Source organism: Perna viridis, chromosome 2 (genome assembly GCF_037379345.1).
Source record: "Perna viridis isolate PV_CMFRI_1.1 ecotype Kerala chromosome 2, ASM3737934v1, whole genome shotgun sequence".
NCBI lineage: Eukaryota > Metazoa > Mollusca > Bivalvia > Mytilida > Mytilidae > Perna > Perna viridis.
The window spans coordinates 10,690,404-10,714,343 of NC_142446.1; the positions used below are offsets into that span (position 1 = coordinate 10,690,404).

At 32.5% G+C, this 23,940-nt stretch overlaps 2 protein-coding genes across 2 annotated transcripts; one reads left to right on the forward strand and one right to left on the reverse strand.

Annotated features, from left to right (window-relative positions):
* Positions 1-3,600: 3,600 nt before the first annotated feature.
* On the forward strand, positions 3,601-16,235 carry LOC148623608 (G patch domain-containing protein 11-like). The gene is made up of 6 exons (XM_088565548.1): positions 3,601-3,763; positions 6,241-6,464; positions 10,807-11,060; positions 12,346-12,495; positions 13,695-13,776; positions 15,359-16,235. The coding sequence occupies exons 1-6, from the start codon at positions 3,708-3,710 to the stop codon at positions 15,415-15,417; spliced, it is 825 nt and encodes a 274-aa protein (XP_088421674.1). The 5' UTR covers positions 3,601-3,707; the 3' UTR covers positions 15,418-16,235.
* Positions 16,236-16,858: 623 nt separating this feature from the next.
* On the reverse strand, positions 16,859-23,937 carry LOC148623609 (cytochrome c oxidase assembly protein COX20, mitochondrial-like). The gene is made up of 4 exons (XM_088565551.1): positions 23,753-23,937; positions 21,530-21,638; positions 19,842-19,905; positions 16,859-17,164 (listed from the first exon to the last, which is right to left on the reverse strand). The coding sequence occupies exons 1-4, from the start codon at positions 23,819-23,821 to the stop codon at positions 17,071-17,073; spliced, it is 336 nt and encodes a 111-aa protein (XP_088421677.1). The 5' UTR covers positions 23,822-23,937; the 3' UTR covers positions 16,859-17,070.
* Between the last annotated feature and the right edge of the window lie 3 nt (positions 23,938-23,940).

The window sequence follows — 23,940 nt, forward strand, 5'->3', positions numbered from 1 at the left end:
GTTATTTCTTTAAAAAATCTTCTCCTCAGACACTACTCGACCAGTTGAAACCAAACTTGGTTTGAATGTTCCTTGGGGTATCCTGCATAGAACTGATGTGGGGATTTTTGATTCATCAAAAAACATGGCCGCTCTTACTAAAATAGAACATACGGATCAGACAGCAGATTTTTGCATATATCTCCAAAACCGGTAGGTCTAGCTAAATTGTGACATGGATAAAAGTGTTCAGCATGATGAGATCTATCTCTGGTCAAATTTTGGTTTTAAACTGTTGAGTCATGTTGGAGATCTTGTCCTTTTTCAACGTTTTTTGCTATTTTTAATGTTATTTCTTTCAAAAATCTCTTCTGACACTACTTGACCAACAAACCAAACTTGGTATTTAATGTTTCTTGGGGTATCCTGCATAGAACTGATGTGCGGATTTTTGATCAAAAACAAAAACATGGCAGCCGGTACTAAAAATAGACAATAGGAGTCAAACAGTAGTTTATTGCATATATCTCTAAGACCGTTAGGTTTAGCCAAATTCTTTCAATAGCTGAAATGCTCCATATTATTAGAACTACAAAAGTCTATGAGTGGCCGTTCATGTCAAAATAGCGTTATTTTCATCTAGATGTAAGTTTCTATCCAGATACTTCTAAAAAGTATCTAGATACTTCTCACAACTATCTAGATAGTTCTAACAAGTATCTAGATACAGCAGAATATTAACAGAATATATATCGTGTATATATCTTGTTGGAAAGGCTATTTCATTTGTTTTTGTTTTTGTTTTTATTTTTGTTTTAGAGTTCCAAATTTTTTTAATCTGTAAAAAATAAGGATACTGTCGCTCCAAAAACTATTTTAAACATATCTATGTTGTTTTTCGAGGACCGAACATATACAGAGGTAAGAGAACTCTCGAATACCAACATTTGAATAAACATAACCACAACATAGATTTTATTAAAATTCAACCGCTTCGAATTTTTTCCTGAAAAGGGTGGACTATGTCACGAGCAGCATTAAATGTCTAGGAAAATTTTCATAGATAAAGGAACTTCAAACAGCTATATAATTGCAACATAAAATGTCAAGTCCAGAGTAGACGAAAGAGGATGAACAAATCTGTTTTCATGATGCAGATCATTCACCATTGAAATAAACATGTCCTAATGTACATGTCCCTCTCAACCTGCTACATTTCTCAGTTGCTACGCTTTATAGCCGAAGTGCTACAAGTTATCGCATTGACTCCTATGTGTCATGTAAAAGCGTTTAGCTTCTCGGCACCTAGTTCCAGAGACACGTGCATTAGAATGATTATTACAAAAAGCAATATCACCAGACCACCGACTGACATAATTTCCGAGAAATGCATTTTCGAAATATCTATGCCATTGTCCAAGCAAAGTTTTATTCAGTCTATTTGTCATCTCCGGGCTTCTGGTGTCACGAGGCTGTAATCGTAATAAAAATACACGATACAGTGGGTGATACATCAGGATGGTTTCGGAAGTTATACGACCCTTTTGTTAAAATATTTGTAAAAACGAGCGGCAAATAATAGGCTGGAACAGGACATGTATTCCTTGCCTGAAACCTCTTTCTTTACATAAGTTTCTTGATCGGAACAACTACCCCATTTTGTAAATACTTATGTGTATGGACCCACCAGGGCCAGCATGAAATATCTGAAGACAGTTCTTCCAATTGGTACTCAGCATACCTCTTTATATTTCATATCTGTGATAGATGACTATTTATAATCTCGCAAGTTTCATTTCTAAACATCAAATGGTTTATTATTCGTCTACACCTAGGGATTTATTTATTTAACTCCTTGGCGTCTTTAACTAAGGATAAATCAATTGGGGCCATTTGAATATATCGACAGTGAAGGGTAAACGCATAGAAATAAACAAATACTGATTAAAGGTAGATGTCAACTACTTTTAACTGATTGTTGTCAATACTAACCAAATTTATCAGCATATTTAGTATTAGAAATACCTATAAAGTGAACTTTACTATCTGCTTTTGAATCTTAATGAGGTATTCCAACGGGACTATTTTCCTGCGGTAGTTCAAAATAATTGCAGATGCTAACAGGCTTTACAAATCTAAAGGCTCTGGCGACTGCTATATCAATTCTGATCTTCGATCTAAATTGATAAAAAAACGAATTACTTTGATAAATGCTATTGATCCATTTTGTGGATGATGGAGCGTGGACTGGTGTACGTAATTGTACTTGTGTGGGAAATCTAGAGTGCTCCATTCTTTCCTTTTCAGTTTTTTATTAGCTATTAGGTCATTAGTTACATGTCAAGTAGAAAAATAGAGAGAGAAAAGGTCAACATTTCTGCTAGTTTTCACCTTAAATCAGGCAAGTAAAATTTGAGGAGTAAAATTGACGATTTAACTTTTTATGATTCTCAGAAATGTTTGCTTATACATGTAGTAGATACTGGTAGATCGCACCGTTTATTAATCAACTATGTGATATATATCAAAGACGGTGTACCCTACCCCACGTCATTGCCACACTGTTATAAAAATGCTATGTAAAACTTTTGCATGTGACTTTTTTTTTTAATATAAACATGTATCCAGCTTTGAAACCGATCGAGTCCTCAAGTGTGGTTGGTCCGAGATTGTTCTGACGTCCAACCTGTCCCATATAAAAAGCACGTCATTTTGATTCGGTACTAATTCGTTTATTTATGTCATTTATTAGTATTTATTTATTTACTTATTTTTTTTTATTATTTTATTAAAAATACATTTAAAATAAAGGACGTAAAAAAAAAACCCTCACTCGCTGTTCGGTTCTAAAATTCACGGTTCTTGAAAAGTAAAAACTTGGTACGTATTGAAAGTCAATACTATTAACAAAATTATATATGTGTTTGTTGCAGTAATCTCTGTTCTTAGAATGGAAATTAAAAAAAAAATAACAAAATTTGTGATCTTGAACTAATGAACTTATGAAGTTCAAGATCACGGAGTCAACATATTGTGAAATTTTGTCAAACTAAGCAGTATGCAAATTTCATATAGGTGTAAACATGTCAATAGTGTTGTATTTAGTACAACATCAAATTAGCGTCTTTGAATTTACAGTATTTCGACTTTTAAGCCAAATTCTGTGATTTTGATATGGGACAAGCTCAGACGTCATCTGGCAAATCAGTTCGTTGAACGTTTCAGCGATCTCGGATTAAAACTTTGTGTGACAAAAAAATAAATATTGCATCACTATCATCTAGTATCTTAGGGGCAACCGTTTTATTTCTAGGGAAAGAGTCTTCCCAATTTGTTTATCTGGTTTTTTTTTCATTGAAATCTCTGTTTACTCCTGTTTTCTTTATTTTTTTTAAATTTTGAACTTGAATATATCAGCAGTGCAATCGAACAAAAATTAAGTCATAAATTGTAATACAAAGATATCATTGAATTTTATAAAATTCTAGGAATACACAAAAAAAAACCAAACAATTGAACAAAAAAAGCGTCAATAACAAAACAAAAAGCCAAAATATCCAGAAACATCGCTAAGTACCGAAATCCTCATGTGACGAATTGACTTAGTGGTTTGTGTAACGTTAAGCGTTTTGGTCCCCTTTCATGAGAAACCCCAAGTTTTGAAGAAAGCAGGGCTATTAAAAAACGTGAAATTACTGAAATGCGTCTTATAAAATATAGTTGAACACATGGCTATGTCTGAAGAAGAAGATGATTATATGTCTGACGCAATTCTCGCAAAATGGTAAGAAAAATAAGCCCAAGATCGGAAGAAATACTTGGAAACTCCGATTTACTTGCAAGTATTTGTAATTGTAGTAATAGGATAGTTCGCCAATCTCATTAGTGATTTCATATTCACTAATTTGCATATCATTAAGTGTTAAATTTGTCGGCAGATATACAACTAAATAAACAATTGTCAATTTCATGATTTGATTTCCAATTTTCAAAACTTTATAACTTTGTTATTTCATATCCAATTTTGGTTCTGTAAAATGTTTCATTTAGATAAAAAAAATCGTATTTTGTATGTAATAATTTTTTACTTGAAAAATAATTTTTTAATGATATTTATAGGTAAACATCTATTTTCATGCAAAATTTTAATTAAAATCTTATGCTTGTATAGTCTGATTATTGAATATCTATTTAAAAATTCCATGGATAAAAAGGATTTTTTTTGCAATTTTGAGAACCAAAAGAATTTTTCAATTATCTTAAAAAATGAAAAATTTATAATGATTTAAATTTGATGCCCCATGCCAATCAATTGATTTTTTCAACCAAAACCAAATCACAGGTAAGTGTTGACCTCACGAAGAACTCTCCTATACAGATACTGCATGTTTTGGCGAGAGCGAGAGCAATTTGGCTATAAACAAAAACACAAAATATACAACGAAAATATAAAAGATGAACATAAATTATGTGGTTTCATGTTATAGAATTAGTTCTTTTATGTAAGTCTTCATACATTTAGTTAGGCAATGTTTAACATTCATGTGTCTATCTGCACAACATAAAGTCTTATCATCTTATGAAGAATCCATAATAGACATACAATATACAGAGGTGGGTCAAGGATTTGAGGTTAGGGGTATAAATGGAATCAAAGGCAGAGCAAAGTGAAACAAGAAGATTTTTGGGGCAGAATCATAGTTGATAACCGTCCTGTATTCGGTGGGAGACTCCTGCAAAATTGACCAATCTCCTCAGAAATGTTATTTACAGGCGCCATTTTGTTGTTTTGTACACAAATACATGTAGATTTGGTCTTGTATGTGCTTGGTTAAGTAAAGGCTTTGAACAGCTGATAAATGCTCAGACGTTCTCTAGACTTTTCATGATCAACAAGGAAACCTTGCAAAGTTTACTACTGTGAAAGTACCTTTATTCATGGACACCAATTTTTGTGGATTAGGGACAAAAACACTAGTTCGTGGATTCTTGAATTCATAGTTTTGAGGATTTCAGTATACGCATCTATGGAGATCTACTTTTCATTTGGAACCAAATTTCGTGTTTTAGTCTACCCATGAAAACCTCGAAAATTGGTACCCTATGAACAATACTACTTCCACAGTATTTTGCACAAAATGTATGTCAAGGTCAAGGTTGGTGATTTAATAAATGTCTTTGATCTTTTTTAACCTAAAGGAGGCTTACCTTAAAGGAAAATAAACAATGACATTTGGGATTTGTTATTTCCAACACCCCCACACATATAAAAAAATGAAACATTCTTGCAAATATTGACTGAAATTGACTAAATTGCACACATTGTCACAAGGCTCAGATTTTGACCATTGGGGAGCGACTTAGCATACTACCAACCATACAGGTACATGCATGCATGCCTGCATGTAATTCAATTTCAGTATTATACACAGAGGAAGAAATGATGTAAAGTGATGTTGGTCACAAACTGGCTATTTCTGCTACTAAAGGCCCTGCATGGTCTTAGCCCTTTTATTCTATTTATGTCAAAGCATTCCATAGAATGCAAAAATTAGAGCTGAGATTCTGTTCTGTAATTTTGATGTAGAGCATGATTTCAGGGCCTAATTTAGAGGAAGAAATAAGCAAAAACTTCTCCTTGTTTGTGCTTGCATGTACTTCTACCAGCTGTCTTTGAGAGGGAGAAGTTTTTGTAATAGATTACATAGACAGTATTGGTATTTTTTCAAATATAATTTACTAAGATAATTGATTTAGGCTCTAGACTTATCATTTCTGTAAGCAGATTTCACAGGAATGTTTCCAGATAGTGATTTTTTCATTTTGAGAAATTTCTTATCAGGCTTTACTTCTGAGATTTGTATTTTGTATTTTTATTGTTAAAACTGCATAACATATTAAACCCTAATTCATACAGATATATACTGACTTGTGTATATATGTACACATATGATACACTCTATACAAAATATCTGTTGAAAATGTCTTGCAGTAGATCAGCTGCAAAAAAGGATCCAGAAGGTTAACAGGTATGGGTAGAATTTAACATAGATATTTTATGCAATCAAATATTTTTCTCAATTTTAAGAGGGTGCAACACTGGGTCCACCCCTATGAATCTGTGCCTGATATAATATAAAAGTCTGCATTAAATGACTATTGCTTTTGAACTAGATGAGCCATTCAAGCCCTCTAGAGCCTCTGTTTTTAAGTTTACTTTATTTGAAATGCCTTGACTATTTCTGCCATCCTTTTATACAGTTCAGATACCAGACCAGGCCTTGTTTCTGTTAAAACTGCCAGAATAAACAATATTGAGAGGAAAAACAAAGAATCGAATGCGAAAAATGTGATCAAACCAAAAGCTCTTATAGAACATGAAAAAAGGGAAGAAGGACTACAGTCAGCAATTAGCAGTGATAATAAAGGCTTTGCATTACTAGCCAAAATGGGCTATAAGCCTGGAATGGGTATTGGTAAAACAGGTCAGTTTATTTGAAACTAGTCAATTATGTTCATGTACATTGTACATGTATATTAACTGATTGGAATATTTCCAATATATTAGCTGTTTATCAATAAAACAAATACAAATACAAATTCTTTATTAGCACAAACATAATAACAATAATTGGCAATGACATAATGCTATATGATATAAAACAAAATGTATAAAAAGATAAAGATATACATGTACTATGTGTACAATGAATTTGTAAGTAACTAATTGATATCATCATTAAATCATGAATAAAGTATTACATTGACTATTTCAATAGCTCATTTCTTTTGTTTATTATGTAGAAGGTGATCATCTTCAAAATTTTAACTGACTTGCTGTTAAAACAGGCTTGCAAAAACTGGGTTTCGGTCAGATCATTTTTATTGGAAAAGTTCCAAATAAATGTTTTTAAAATCTATGTTTTTTACATTTTGAAGAATAAAATGTGAAGTGTAGTAGGTTATCTTACACAAGTTTAAGAAATTCAAGTATTTTTTGCAAGTGATTATAGCGGAATGAATGAAAAAACAAGAATTTCTCTAACCAGTGAAAGATTTTGTTCGCTTGTCCTTGCACTGCCATTTCTGGAAACATAGTATATTGTGGCGTCAGATTTTCTTTTGCTTTTGTTTTGAATAAGACTTTTAACACTTTTAAGATGTTTCATTGGTTAAGAAATGAGTACATTACCTCGTCTTACATGGGTCATCTCAACTCTGAAAGGGCCATTTCCTGAAGAATGTCTCATCTTCAAAATTGTATTTTCTTTCCTCTGTAATTTAAAGAAGATGATAAAAAAGGAAGGAGGTGTTTTTCGTTTTTTGTTAAGGAAGCTCTTTACATAATGCAACAATGCAGAGGGGAAAAAACTTTGAAGTTGGCAATATTCATTTAAAAAATAGATACATGTAATTTCCCAGTCACTATTTTCATGCTCTTTTTCCCAATTGCATTGGCTCCAAGTCCCTTCCCCCAAAACAGTAAGAAAATCTCTGAATTCCTATTTTTGTTTTTTGGTTTTTTTTTTGAGTTATTGACTTCTATTCTATTTTTTCAGGGGATTTTTTTTCACATGTTGCACGAAAACTTGAGAACCCCTTTTACGATATGCAATATGTGTGAGACTTCACTTGTGTGTATTGATGGTCTAATGGTCTGTATACCTCAGGGCTAAAACTAAGGAAATAAAATTTGGTAGTTCAGATATTTTAGATTAATATTTTCTATATGTTCAACTAAATTTTACCCAAATGTTTGGTAACCCTGCTCAAAATCAAGTAGCCATGGGCTACTAGGTGACTGCTAATTTTTTTTACCTGCACTTTTTGGAGAAAATTCCAGATTATAAGACCTATTTTAAAATAGGGGATAGAGGGAGTGATCCTTATAATCAGTCCTACAAAAGATTCAACTGAGATATAGTAAGTAAAGACTCCTTTAAGGAGTTAATGCCTTTAAAGGTAAAAAATGGCCATGGCCTAAAAATTTAGACGTTAGCAAATAGGAAAAAGGTTTGAGTTGCAGTAATATTTTCTGTTTGTAATTAGCAAAAATCTAGTTGCAGTTTTATTAAGAATCAAAGAAACTTGGTAAGATTGTTCCTTAGGGTATCCTGTAAAAGGTTTATGCTGGGATTTTTTTTCCTGATGACAAAAATTTGTTTTGGATGGCCATTTTAAAATGTCATTTTCCCACCAATTTTTACACTGGTTCAGAGTTCGATGATATTTGTTTTGTATAGTAGACATGTTAGCCTGAGTTAGATGGTGATGACGAAAATTTGTTCTAGACGTTTAAGTGGCTGCCATTTTTGGGTCAATTTTTACACTTACTCAGATTTCAGTAATATTTGGTTTTCATAGAAAACATATGGTACCTGGAATGGTGATTATGGGAATGTTGTATAACCATGCTTAAACTTCATAATGTGTATTTTAGCTCACCTTGCCAAAAAAAAGGTGTGCATTGCCATCACTTTGCGTCCGTTGTCTTCTATGTTAACAGTTTTTCAAACATCTTCTCCTCTGAAACAACTTGGGGAACTTGGATGAAACTTCGTTTGATGGTTCATGCAATATTTCCTTTTTAAGTACACTAATGTACATGTAGTTGAAACTATGATACTTCAGAAAAAGAGGATTCACTTTTATATATTCACGATAGGTAGGATGTAGGGAAATTAACCCAGAACCAAACCATTTATTATTTTAGGCCTAAAGGGGCTCTTGAGAACATACAAATCAAAGTGCATAAGAGTTGGTTTCAGTCGGTTAAAGTGCTCATCAGAGCTTGTGTTTCTTTGTTTGTTTTTACATATCATATGGACTTTAATTAAAATTTTCTAACGTACTTACTAAGAGTAAAGTCAACAAACACCACAGAGACATTAATATTGTATCATGCCATCTATGACATGGAAGAGTTTTGATATTTATTTATCAATGTTCAACTTTAATGAAAGTTTATTGCATATGTTTGATACAGAATTACTGCAACTGAAGATTAAATATCAATGAACAGTTGTGCCATGAGTGCATGATACATCTGTTATGAATATATAAAAATGAACCCAATTTTTCAGAAGTCTCATAGTTTTTTTACCAATGAATATGTGTGTATTTATAGGGATTGTACATTACAATCCAGGCTAAATTAGGTTTTTCATCTTTTATGTCTATGGATGTGTCAAAAATTCAGAATTGTTTTAATATCCATGTGTATTAGGAGAGATATATCTTCGTGGTCTCAAATAAACATTTTCTATGCTCCAGACCCGTGGGATCACTGTAGGGAGAACTCATTCCCATTTTTTGGCAGGGGTTCTTGAAAGGCTTTTCAATGTATTTCCAGCATTTTACATGACCTCTAGTACTCAGTTTAAGTTACAACAAACATTGATGTATTGATTTAGTTTATATGGCATTGTTTGCAAGGTGAGCGATTCAGGCTCTTGAGAGGCTCTTGTTTATTTTTGGTCCGATTTTAATTCTTTTTTTGTTGGATTTGTTGTGAAAATTCTTCTTTTTCATTCAGTTTTCAGATATCTCTCACAGTTTATGAGCTGTAAGTGGCAAAGTGATCACACCCCCAAAAAATGTCCATTTTTAATTTTGGTCTAATTTCAAAAAAATTTATTTATTGGATTCCTTTTGAAAATCCCTGCCTACATTTTTCAATCAAATTTCATATATCTCTTATGGTTTTGCAGTAATGAGGGGTCAAAGGGACCACACCCATAAAAAATGAATTTTTGTCCCCCATAATGTGTCACAAGGGGACATGGAAATGCTGGGTGTCTGGCCGTCTGTGTTTTCCACACTTTTTTTGCAATGCTCATACAAAATAAGTTTATTTTGGTATGTAGCCTTATTATGAAGGGTTATAGATTAAAAACAACTTTGGTTACAGTTGAATGATTTTTACGGAAGTTATGGCCCTTGGACTTAGAAAATTTAAGTGAATTTACAGTTCTCCTCACCTTTTTGTAGTGCTTTTACCAAATGATTTTATCTTATGTATGTAGTTTTTCTATGAGAAGTTACAGTTTATGTTCGATTATAGTTGTGGTTGAATGATTTTTACAGAAATTATGGCCCTTGGACTTAGAAAATTTCAGTGAATTTAAAGTTTTCTGCATTTCTTTTATCAATTGATTTTATCTTTTGTATGTAGTCTTACTATGAGAAGTTTTTCGTAGGGGACATTGGAATGCTGTTCTTTTATTTTGGTTGGAAAATTTTCAATTGAATTTCAAATTTGTGCAACATAGCCTACAAAACCATTTGTTGTGTCCATAATGAATTGAAAGTCCCTATGCTTAAGTGTGTCAAAAACTAATATTGTGTTCATGCTTGCCTAAACTGTTCAGGGTTCGATTAATTTGACCACTGCAGTTGTATCATGCTGCGTTCTGGGAAGCTATTTAATGTTATTTGTCAATACAATTGAACTACAAGTAAAATTGTGATTTGACTTGTATCATTGGAAGTAACATATAATTGCATCAAATTAAGACGGTTTAGTCCATCTAAAATTTTTCTTCACAAGCAGTGGAAGAAATTATTTGAGAAAAATATTGCTATAACAATTAACATGTATAAAGTGACATGTACATTTTTGTGTACTGTTGATTACTACTAGAAGTGCTTCCTAATTTACTTACAGAAAGGCAGAAATTTTGATTTTTTAAAGGAAAACTGTTGGAAATAAGGGCCTTTGTTTGTCACCTCTTTACTATTATCATCAGTCGCATTGTGGCAAGTCCCTAGAGCCTATAGTATACAGGGTTCAATGATTTATTGGTTTATTGATTTACCTACTGATAGGTGAAGGGAGGAAAGAGCCTGTTGGTATAAGTGTCAAAACAGGTCGTGGTGGATTAGGAGCAGAGGCTGACAGAAAACGTAGAAAAGAGCAATGGACTGCAATGAGAACTGCAAGGCATGTTAAGAGACAGAAGATAGAAACAAAACTTAAGCATGACTTCCAACAAAGAATGAGTAGTAAATTTACAGACAGCAAAGCAGAGAGGGATCTCTTTAAAAGTCAAAAAGTCTGTGAACAACTGGATTCTGAAATGGTATGATTATTGTTTATTTAAAAATAATGTCTCCAATCATACTCAGTTGGTTACAAAAATGTAAGTCATCATAAATGGATCTGTATAAAACTTTTAAACATGGTTCCTCATCTCCAAACAAAGGATGAGATTTTGTTATTAGCTAACCTGGCCTAAAGGGCCATGTGAGGTATTACCATCACTTGATGTCTGCCGTCGTCGTCCATCGTCCAATTAGAACCAAAATTGATATGAATGTTTCTTAGGGTGTTCTTCATAGAACTGATGTGATGATTTTTGATCTGTTGAAAAACATGGCCATCATTACTAAAAATAGAACACAATTTTCTCCTCAGACAGAAGTTTTTTTGCATATACATGTATCTCCAAAACTGTTAGGTTTAGCCAATTTCTGACATAATAAAAATTGTTTAGCATGATAAATTCTACCTGTGGTGAAATTTTCATGTAAATCTGTTTAGCCATGATGGATGAAGGTATTGCCCTTCTTCGACATCTTTTTGCTATTTTAATGTTATTAATTTAAGTAAAAATTTTTTTCCTTAGAGACTACGGAACAGAATTTAATGAAAATTGTTATGATTGTTCCTTAGGTTTGAGCATTAGGAATTTTTATCCAAGAAAAAACATGGCAGGTTTTATAAAAATAGAATGTTGCTTATTATGTCAGATGAGCTATTCAGGCTTTCTAGAGCCTTTAGTTATTGTAATGGCCCATACAAATTAGGAATTAGGGGCCAAGTGGGATAAAAAAAAATTAGCATTTTATAAAACTTGTTGTAGATTGCTTGTTTCTTGACCATTTTCAATTTTGTCTGATTTGAAGCTAAAGTGTGCATCTGGTTTGAATTTGGATGTTGTTATCGGGTCCAAAGGACCGAGAATTTAGTTAATAGTTTGGTTCCAACAAAAATTGAAATATTGCATTTCTTTAATATGCTGAATCTGGCTGTGTATTGAGGTTTGCGATTTTTGGCCCTCTTTTCAAGTTTTTTTCGATCAGCTTACAAATTGGTTGATTTCAACAAAAAATTGAATTTGTTGGGATAGTGTAGACTATGTATTAAGATTTTCTGTTTTGGACCAGAATAGTTCAAAAATGAATTACAACTTTTTAAGTTCTATGGCTATATTCATTCTGTGTTGAAACCTATATGTTATATAGGTTATATCAAGCTGCATCCTGTAGAGCATTTTAAGATATTTGTTTATTGAAAATAAGCTAAATTTTAAACATGTTATTTGGAAACATAAATTTATTTCTTTCTTTTATTTTTGTTTGTAGGGCTGTTCTAAACCAGAAGAAAGGTACTTTTGGCCTAAGTCTTTAATACCAAACAAATTAAGTTTAACAGAACAGTCAGATTCTGGATTATCATACGAAGTTGTAGAGGAAGATGAAAACTATGATGAGGAGGAAGAAGATAATTTGACAGTTCGTATTGGGTTTTTAAAATGTTCTGACCAGTTGGCAATGAAAAGTGGTACTTTCCATACAACTGCAAAAAAATTTCAGACATATAATGTTATAGTGCAGTTGTCAGCCTCGGTGTCCTTGTTGTCTAGAACACTTTGTTTCTGTGCAATAACTTCTGTTGTGGTTAACCAGTTGATCTTGAATTTTGATTTGATTTTATTTACCACTAAAGGAATGTTCTTTTTTAATTTGGACTTTGTGGCCCCTAATGTTTCAGAAAAAGGGACCAAAATTTGTTTTTCAATTTTAATTATTCTTTTTTTATTGTGTTCCTTATTTAATTCTGGTAAACAAATGAGTCAACAGATTTTTGAGTAACTTACTTCTTTTTTACATACAAGTTAAGTCTTCTTTGATAGTTTGTTATTATAGATGATCAATTATGAGTGACTAATAATGTTTCTTATCATTTCTGAAAGTTTTTGTGCATTTTTAACAGTTAATATTTATGATTAAGAGTATGAAAGTTCACAGATTGGCTTTGCTGTAAAGTGATATCAACTTGATTTATCAGAAGTTGTTTGTTTTAGCTTGTCTTGACAAAAGTTCCATATAAGATTTGTCTTCAGTGGGGGTTCTTTTTATGGTTGTTAACTTTTAAAAATCTTTACCTCTTTCATCAAAAGTTTCCGTTTATTTGAAGCTGCATGACAGCTTCTTATAGAAAGTAATAGATAGTATATATATAGAAATTATCCTTGTGTCTACGCTTACAGGTGTTGGCCATTGAGTTGCCTAAGAACAATTCTGTATTGGATACAATGGCCTTAAAATGAATTTTTGATTTTTTTTGGCTTCTGTCTTGTTTGTAAACAATTATAGATAAAAATCAAGTAGAGGAGTTATTGCCCATTTATTTTCAGATACTTAAGATTTTTGGTCTAAAATATTTTGGTTTAGTAAAAACACTCCAAATGGGAAATTAAGCTTGAATTCACTTTTATGGGTTAAATGTAGACAAACTTTGTACTTCTAGAAGACTTTTGATTTTGTATCAGGCTATCAGTTGAACTTAAAACTGTTGTGTGTTAAACATGTAAACCAAATTAAAAAAAAACACAGAAAATCTGCATGTTCTGAAGGGTTGGTCTAGATATTGCTTGGTTATTCTTATAATAAGAAGGAACATTTATAGTTTTGTTATATTAATTTTTTAGAATCAAGAAAAACTAGAAGGATTGACATCTTATCTGAGGACTATACATCTTTACTGTATCTGGTGTGGTACTAAGTATGAAGGTAGGTGTTTAAATCATGAGAAACATTTAGACCTTGAAATCAAGATAATATTAGAACCAAGGCTTCTTTCTCAAACAATTACTGTACATTTATGCTTCTTTGATGTAAAACAATATTTTGGTGTAATAGGTGACACTGCCAGGAGCATAAAAATGATGGTCATTTTGAAATTACTTAAATTCAAGAATTGTACTAACAATACCCTAGTTTTATCTTATTTTACAGAAATGAAAAAATTCTTTTAATTGAAAGGTTTAAAATATATATATTTTACTCTAAATCAGTGAAAACTTAGGCTTCACTTATTTATTGATAATGCGCAGTTATGTTATATCACTAATGTCTCAACCAACAGGAATGTGTGAGACTTGATGTGTGTCTGCGTTCAAAGTTCAGTCACATCCTAGAAGTTATTAGCAGCATTAGAACCACTTTGAAGTTTGTGGTTGTATCAAGCCATGCCTCATGGAGCATATTTCAGTTTATGAAATGTTGCTACAGAATATTCCCTTCAAATGGCTATGGACTTGTGATGCACATGATCAAAGGGCCAGCTGGGTTTATCTAGCACCTTGTGAAATCATGCAATAATGATTTGAAACTTGTCAAACAATTGGTCCTCATTGTGTCACTGAAGATACTTTTGTAACATTATTAGGGTATTTACTTTGTGGTACATTTGTATCTCCTACATAGATTCCAATCATACAACTGTCATGTTTCAAACATATGCAACAAAATTTATTCATTGATTTTTCTAGAATAGTTTTTACTTCAATGTCTGTTTAAAGGACACTTTCCCAATGCAAATAATATAAATACAGAATTCCCAAAATTATTGACTTACTCCAAAAAGACCTGATTGTTGCGCAAGTATTTTCCTAAATGATTGTTATAGGGCCTTTTTCTAAGTACCCAGATAAACCCTGAGATTTTTAATGCCCTAAGGCAATGCAGAGGACATCTCTGCACAAGTTATAAATATATCACAGATTGCAATTTGATATGACTGAACATTTGGACAAGTATGGACACATCTTTCAAGCTTGATATATCTATGGATTTGGATTTCTATATTTAAATGTTAAACACAGTATAAAATATTTACCAGTATTAAAGTGACCCCTTTTTGGCCCTTAATTCTAACAGTTGAAGTCACAACCAGTGACATCAATCCTGACCTTCCTTTTGAGGTATGGAACCTTGTGGTACAAGTTCAAAGATTTGTCTGTACACTTATACTCAAGTTATTGTCAGGATACCAAATGTCTAGTGTCATAGCATTACACAACTGTATATTCTTTGCTGTCCTACAACTGCACTTGAACTTTGGTTTATGAAGTGTGTTAAGGAGTAATCAAGGGAACCAAGGTTATAGGGGTTAGCAAAAGAATGTTATCCAGGGACAAAGACCAAACACAGAAAACAGACACACACAACAAAGTAACAAAAGCAAATGAGCAACTTGGACTCCACTAAAAACTGGGAGCATGGAATGACTGACATCTGCACTACCAACATTTCAGAGTCTTTATTTATATGATTGCTATAATTAATAATGACAACTTCTGTTTTGTTGCAGATGAAAATGATTTAATGTTCAACTGTCCAGGAGATACTGCAGATTCACATGACGAATGAAAGGAGCCGACATGGTTGGATGGGATAGATTGCTTTTGGTGTATTTCTACAGAATTTGCATCACTCCTTATCAAAGAAATAAAACTACTAGAAGAAAGTATTTCATTTCTGACAAATTAAGTCGTACAGACATGGACATGTAGTAGTAGTACCCTCTGTTGAGAAGTTTAATGGTTGAATACATACAAGTCCATTACAGAATGTTGTTATGACTGCATTACATTTTGTATTTATTTAAAAATTGATCTTGTTGTAGTCAATCCAGTGTGTATGGGAGACAAGAAGTATTGGCATATGTGAAAAAAAAATAGGAAAATAAAATTTGCTTCTTTGTATATGCAGGGATAATTTTCTTCTGCTGTTTAGTGGATTTGCCTTTTTTCAAATCTGGATTTTACAATTGTTCAGTTTACTATTTATTTACTTCTGACTGTAAATTTATGCTTTCCTGTTATTCCTGATCATGTTATTTATTTGTAGTTACTATCAAAACATTCATTATTCATCTGTTAAGATCTAATTATTAGTCAAAAATTTACATAAAACCAAAAAGAAAAAAAAATTACTTTTGGGTTACTACCCTATTGTTAAATTCATAGTGACCCATTTGCATGAAGTAGTATATTAATAACATATAGCTGAGAGGGTGATAAAACAGTTTGTTACCCTGTGAACATTGTTGTCATCCTGAGGCTAAGTCGAGGGTGACAATGAATTTTCAAGGGGTAACAAATTTTATCACCCTCTGAGCTATTTATTTTATTATACTGAATGTTCCATTGTCATTCTTTTTCATATTAAATCCTAACTATCAGTTTTGTTTGTCTTATGTTTTCTTCTTCATTAATATAGTTTTATTTTCTTCTTTCTTGTATATAGATATTTAATCTGACTGTAACAGTAGGTCTTTATAAGGCAAAACAAAAATAAAAACAAGACCCAAAAAAAAAAGAATTCAGTGTATGGAAATTTGACAATTATGACATAAATAGTCATATCCCAGTTCCAACCTCAGTCTCCATTTAATTTGACAATATAATAACAAATGTTTTGGTACAGATTCATAGTAGAAATGGTATGAAGTCTGCTGAATTCCATTTTTTTTTATCGATGGTAATACTGTGTATTTTTTTTACATGGACGTTGCGTATATTGGTTAAATCAAATGCAAAATGGACTAAGATTGAACTGGTACCTGATATTTACCGGAATCAGTTTAACTCTTCACGAGAGGGTAATAGACAAAAATACTATCACCCAGTGAGATGGGAGAGAGCAGAATATTACCTTTGCATTGAACCAATCAAAATTCAGCAAATTGATATGAAGTATGATAAAAACATATATCTAACCAACTCATGAAAACAGCAATGACAACAATATACCTTTTATGGAACAAAATATATAGTGATAAAATTGAACACAAAAGTAAAATAGTAACTAACAATCAATATTATTTATTTAAAAAAAAGTTCAATTAAAACAGACATCAATATAGTATAAGTACTGTTCAAAATAGGATAATATGTACATAACATATTAGACCACAATTGGTCCTGTCTGCAATATTTCACAATATTTTGTCCTATTCACTACATACAGAAATAAGGGAGATAATTTAACAGCTATCTTGCTGTATTACAGCAGAATCACTCATATCGGTTCATCCTTATGATACTTTTTAATCTGTTCATTCATCTTTTCAATAGCATTTTGTTGCTTAATTGCATTATAGGAACAATACAATCTACAATAAAGAATTGGAAAAAAATCAGAATCTGGATCAGAGATTTTGAATAAAGGGGGTTCAGAGGTGTTCCAGAATATTATCAATTGCAATGTCAAGGTAAAATATCATTTCTAACGCAACATCCCCAGTAATGTTGAAAATCATTGAATAACATAAAAAATTTCGGGGTATCAAAGACAATAACAATTTGTTCCTGAAATTGTTGATGCATGCTCAAACAATATTTTAAACATTTTTCTTAGTTATTTTTATCATATAGTTGATAGTTGCATTAGAATGGAGATGTATTGTACAACTGTGATGGTGTCAAAACCATGATTCTTCAAAACACAGGCAATATACCTTGTTTTAAAATGATAACCTAGCTACATTGTACATTATATACTCTGATGAAGTAATCATTACTTAATAATCAAACATTAATCTGAATATTGTTCAAGTCATCATAATGATTTACAAATAAATCATTGATATTGAAATTGAATCAAGATCTATAATAACTCCTATAAAATTATTCCAGAAATATGTATATTAAGTTTAAACTTCATACTATTTAAACATAGATCATTTTATGGTATTAGCGAGGTGGACCTTGAATCTTTTTATAACAATTTACTCCTCCATTGAAAAAATATAAAACAAGAGGCTCCCAGGAGCCTGAATCGCTCACCTAGTTAAAGTTTGTCTTTTAAGGGCAAAAACTTTTAACAAGGAGTTGTCGAACAATTTTGACTCAGACTTTGGTAGGAGTTTCATAAGGATCATTTCAGCAATTGAAAGTTTCTTTCTATCTATTATAGTTTTCAAGATATAGGCTGAAAACAGTTAAAAAAAAAAGAAACATCATTTTTCATCTTTCAAGGGCAATAACTCTTACAAGGTGTCACCTGACAACTTGGATCCCTGAAGACTTTTGAAGGCCTTATAATAAGGATCATTTCAGCAACTGAAATAATTTCACTAAACCTAACGGTTTTGAAGATATATGCGAAAAACTACTGTCTGACCCCTATGTTCTATTTTTAGAAATGGTGGCCATGTTTTTCAAGGGATCAAAAATCCCCACACCAATTCTATGTAGGATACCCAAAAGAACATTCATACCAAGTAAGGTTCCAATTGGTCAAGTAGTGTCAGAGAAGAAGATTTTTTAAAGAAATAAAATTAATAATAGCAAAAAAAATGTCGAAAAAAAAACTCCAACATTGCTTAACAGATTAAACTGAAAATCTGACCCCAGACAGATCTCATCATTCTGAACATTTTTATCCCGGTCATAATTTAGCTAAACCTAACGGTTTTGGAGATAAATACAAAAAAAACTACTGTCTGACTCCTATCTTCTATTTTTAATTATGGCGGCCATGTTTTTCAACAGATAAAAAATCCCCACAACAGTTCTATACAGGATACTCAAAGGAACATTCATACCAAGTTTGGTTCCAATTGGTCCAGTAGTTTCAGAGGAGAAAATTTTGGAAAAATTGTTAACGATGGACGATGACGACAATGACAGACGCCAAGTGATGGCAATAGCTCACTTGGTCTTCAGCCAGGTGAACTAAAAAAGTGCAGAAAACGTGGACGGAAGGACACACGGATGGAAGGACACCTGGCATTTCCATGTCCCCTCGCGACGCGTCGGACAATACAAATAATGATTCTATATTTTCCCCATTAATTAGCAAGGCAGATTTTCAAATATAAATATTGACTTGGGTTGATGCTGAAATAGAAATAAAATTTTGCACCTGTGCTAAAAAAATTCTGATCTGACATCAAATCCCAGGCCCAACCCCCCCCCCCCCAGGATAAAAATGGTCGCTGCCTCAAACATTGAGGTTGTAACCTTAATAATTATGAAGAACTTTATTAGCCAAGTCCAGGCCTCAGTGCCACAAAACTTACTTAAGTCTGAGAATATTCACAATTTCTACGTGAACTCCAGTCGAAGTATTTGAATCTGGTGACTATAAACAATTAACAATGATCTGATAATATATAGTAATTTTTCATGTATGTGGCCCTGGGGCCTGGTATTTGTAGGTCATTATGAACTTTATGAGTACCAAACATTTGTAGTGTAATTAAGAATAACTTGAATAGTATGTATCAAATATTTGTTGGCTTATTAAAGTAACTGAAGTCAATTTTGTAATATTTTGTAAAACCCAAAACCTGTCTAAACTAGCATCTCTTTAATGTAGGCTAGTAATACCATGACTTACTAGTTACTAACATTATTGCCATCCCTATACAATGTATTACCTTATTCAAATATTGCACACTTTAATGTTCTTTGACTACAGCTGTGGTTAAATGGTGATAAACATACAAGTATGACAGATGTCTCTTTCTAACATAATAGAAAAGTTTTATTCAACTTTATCGCATTACAACAGAATTTGGCTCCAAAAGAGTCGCCATTTCTTGTAACACATAGGTTGCATCTTTTAAGACACAAAGAAACAAGAATCATGACGTAAGGATCTCCATTTTATCATCATTTTACCACGGCTGGCTATTTATGTCATTTGTAGTAAAACAATGCAAGATTCATTTCTTACGTAATACATGTACCAAGTACCACAATTAACACTCTTGCCATCCCTATATAATGTATCCTAGTGATATGATGTGCATGTATTAACTTTAGTAAGGTTATAATGCTTACCCATAACTTGTATATGTAACAATAAAGGACAAAAAGGATCCATGAAAAGATTTTCTTTTACTACCTGAAACATAGAAAAAATAAATTACTACATATTGTACTGCATATCCAAGCTGATGTATCTTGTAGTAAGAAAAACAACTGAACAACATAAAACTGTCTGTTTCGTGTGGAAAAAATCGCTTACTTTGTATATTTTCATCCATTTTAGAGGTGCACAAAAGTACTTTGCTTGTCAATGCATATAGGTTTCTAGGTATATATTTTAAAATGCTTTGTAGTGCCAAGCTTAATACATGTATTATCACATAGGTATAACCCTAAACGGGCAAGTATGGACACAACATTCAAGCTCGATACAGTTCCAAAAAGGAAGTTTGACAAGATTGTAACCAGAATTAAAGTAAAAGTTTGCAATTAGACATTAGAATTCAGCAATTTATATAAAGTTGAAGAAAATGTTAATTTTGGATCCCTTTTTGGCCAATTATTCATCAAAAGAAAATACTCCTCAAGTGGTACAAAATTCCATAGAGACCCATTTACTTTTAATGAAGTCATTGCCCAGAAACAAAAAATGTGCTGGTTTTGGTTCATAATTCCTTCACAAATATGGTAAAAGCCTCCAAAGTCAAACCCAGCTGACTTTGTGGGTTTGAAATCTTGTGATACAGTTGCATAGAAATTCATTAATACCAGTGTATACTTTAAATATACAGTTAAGTTTTAGAATACATGTGCTCGACCCCTTGTCACCTGCAAGGGTTATAACTCAAAATGCATGCATCTGGCCCCCTTTTTGGCCCTTAATTTCTAAAATGTTCAAGTCTACCCCCAAAATCAACACCAGCCTGACTACTGCCGTATGGAGTATTGTGGAACAACATCATAGACATTCCTATGCTTTTACTGGAGTTATATAGTCAAATTCTTTGAAGTGCTTGTTTTTGGCCCTTTTCTGGACCAAAATTTTATGATGGTTGGGGCCTTGGCCCCATAACCCATAAAAACAATACCAACCTACCTTTTGTGGTTTGAAACCTTGTTATAAAATTTTATGAAGATCAACCAACTAATATTCAAGTTAATATTGCACAAAAACTAAGTGTCTTCAGACGATACCATAATACATATACAACCACAAAAAATGAGGTTTTTGACCCCTTTGACCTCATGCTTCTCAAATACAGTGAGAGATATTTTACTACTGATTGAAAAATGCAATTAGGAATTTCCATGAGGAATCTAATTTAAAAAAATGCAAAATCAGTCCAGAAATAAAAAAAATTTAAGGGTGTGGTCCCACTTTGGCCCCCTGAAGATTGAAAAAGCTAATTGCTATGTAAAATTTGTAAAATAATTATATGAGAAACAAGTTAAAAAAATAACTGTCAAAATGGAAGGAGAAATAATTTTAAATAAACAACTATTTTACCCCTTTAGGCCCCTTTTTTGAGAACACTGGGCTAATGACCCCATATTTAATAGCAATCTTTCTTTAGAAGCAAATAACAATACATGGAAATCTCATGACACTTGGTTTCCTACACTTAAAGTTATTGCATGAAAACCAAAAAATTAACCATTACACCAACACCAAAAACAAAGACAACAACAATATAATATTATATGGCTGCATTTTTTTTGTGGTCCTATAAAAAAAGATATTGTCCATAGCAGTTACATACTTGTTACAATAAATGTTGCTAAACCACCCAAGATTCCACTCGAACTGCCAATAAGTACTGTATCTCTGAAACAAGGTTCTTGCCAAACATCTGAACTGAAGAATTTTTTCTGAAGAAAAAAAAAAAATTTTATCATCTGTGAGCAGGCCAACCAAAAAATAAAATCAACCATTGAGATACAGGTCTGTATATACTTGAAACAAGATTTTAACAAATTTGTACAGTTTTCAAGATTTTCAAATGAAGACCTATGCTTAGCACAGCACAATATGACTAAAGCATGTCCAACCTGTCATTGCATTCTGCCCAGTAGTATACCCCCTAAAATTAATATTAGTGTCTACGGACCTCATCAGTACCACAACCCTATGGTCCGGTCACAATTTTCTTGTGCAGGAATTCCCAAGGAAAAACCATGGCAACTTTCAATCAATTCCATCCAATAGTTTCAGAGAAGAAGTTTGAAAAAATGTAAACAAATGACAGAAAACAATGGATGGCAACAGCTCATGTGGCCTTCAGCAAGGTAAGCTACAAAATGAATGCTTCCTGAAAAAAGTAAGAGGCTCTCAAGAGCCTGAATCGCTCACCTGGTTTAATAGCTTTAAAAAGTTGAATGCATGCAAAACCTAAAAATGGTCAAAACCTTTGACTAAATTTGCAGAGATGATATTTGTCTTGATACTGAACATTTAAACATAAACCACCAGTCTCCTTATGTTAACTGAATAACATGCTAGAAGTACAAAAGATCATTAAAAAAACACCCAGATTTTTCCCAAATTTGCAACAATTATAGATCTCTACATACTTTTACAAATAATATTTTTTTAAAAATTTAAATTAATTGTCAATCTGCTAAATCAGGGAATACAGTCAAAATGACACTTTCTGTGGCCATAATTCCAAGTAAAATCACCAGATTTTTCTAAAATTTGTACCAAAACTAGATATTGAAATACTGAACCTTTTATCATTTTACAGTTATCATCAATCTGCTTTCATTTTCTAAGTAATAGGAAAAAACTGACAAAAAACATGAAAAATGACACTTTCGAAGACCACCTCCAAGAAGGGTCAACACATTTTTCTATTCACATTAATTATAAATCTGCTTTCGTTTTCTAAATAATAAGCAAAAACTGACAAAAAACATATAAAATGACACTTTCAAGAACCATAACTCCAAGATGGATGGACAGATTTTTCTGAAATTTGCAACAAAAAAGATACTGAAGTACTAAACATTTTATTATTATACATTAATCATCACTCTCTTTTTGTTTTCTAAGTAAAAGGCAAAAACTGCAAAAAAAGGTAAAATTATCAAAAAAGGGCAATAACTACAAAGTCAGTAAATTGATTATTTTGATATTTTCAGGGAAGATAGACCAAAGAGCCCTCTACATCTCAGATTTCTTCTACCTGTTATGGTTTTTGAAATATAAATAAAAAATACATAGCGGTTGCAGGGCTATACTCCGTGGTATAGTCCGAATTTCCTCTAACCCTGCAACCTTCCTCTTTTTTCAGAGCAAAAACTGAACCCAAAGGTGGAACGATTTGTCGGGATCTAAATTCTCATAATTTATGACAAAACAACACAATTATCAGAGCCGCACGATGTAGACAAAGATCAAATGCCAAGACGATACTAGCGCCACCACGAAAGAATCAGTGACGGACTGATCTTTCTGGTGGACATAAAAATGACTACTTTCCTACCTCCACTGAACGCTCCGACTGTGTGACAAACATAACCCCTTCCATTTTTGAGCACAGGGGCTTGCTCCCACTATCAAATTTGCAGTCAAAATAGTATATAACACGAACAGAAAACTGTTCAGTTTATTAAATGTGCACACAGTTCTCGATGACATTAAAAGTCATACGTATGCAGATAAGTTCAACAACATTTCAGTAACGAAGTGGGCGTTTCTATCACAATTTTGTATGTTCCTCTAGAGGCTCAAGAAGCCATAATCCCAAAAGGGATTAGAGGAGCCACTGCCTAAATTATACGTCTCTGACAAAATGTATAAAGTACAGAATAGGCTAATCCTTTTTTGGGATTCGGCGCTGGAGCTATTTTTTTTTTTTTTTTTTTTTTTTGGTTATGAAATATGTCCAGCGCCGAATCTTAAAGGGGGTTAATCCCTATTGGGATTAAAAGGGGGTTTCTGTGCTCTTCTTCGAACATAACGCTTTTCAAAACTTGATCACCTTCTTCTTGATTTCCTCTAGTCCCGTTAATCCAAAATTGTCACTTCCAACATTTTCTTTCTCTGGCATGCTTTCATTTACAAGAGTCAAACCCAAAACTGTACTGTCTTGTGTCTGCAAAATTGTGTAATTTGCAGTCAGATTTGCTCGGGCTGTCTCTTTATTTTTAAAGTAGTGGGAAATATCCG

Excerpts from the sequence above, each read along its gene's own strand:
- LOC148623609 (XM_088565551.1), bottom strand. The coding sequence starts at position 23,821 with ATGCCAGAGAAAGAAAATGTTGGAAGTGACAATTTTGGATTAACGGGA. Across the intron at positions 21,639-23,752 it reads TAGAGGAAATCAAGAAGAAG|AAAAAATTCTTCAGTTCAGA; the intron begins GTGATCAAGTTT and ends TTTTTTCTTCAG. Across the intron at positions 19,906-21,529 it reads AGCAACATTTATTGTAACAA|GTAGTAAAAGAAAATCTTTT; the intron begins GTATGTAACTGC and ends TCTATGTTTCAG.
- LOC148623608 (XM_088565548.1), top strand. The coding sequence starts at position 3,708 with ATGGCTATGTCTGAAGAAGAAGATGATTATATGTCTGACGCAATTCTC. Across the intron at positions 6,465-10,806 it reads AATGGGTATTGGTAAAACAG|GTGAAGGGAGGAAAGAGCCT; the intron begins GTCAGTTTATTT and ends ACCTACTGATAG. Across the intron at positions 13,777-15,358 it reads GTGTGGTACTAAGTATGAAG|ATGAAAATGATTTAATGTTC; the intron begins GTAGGTGTTTAA and ends GTTTTGTTGCAG.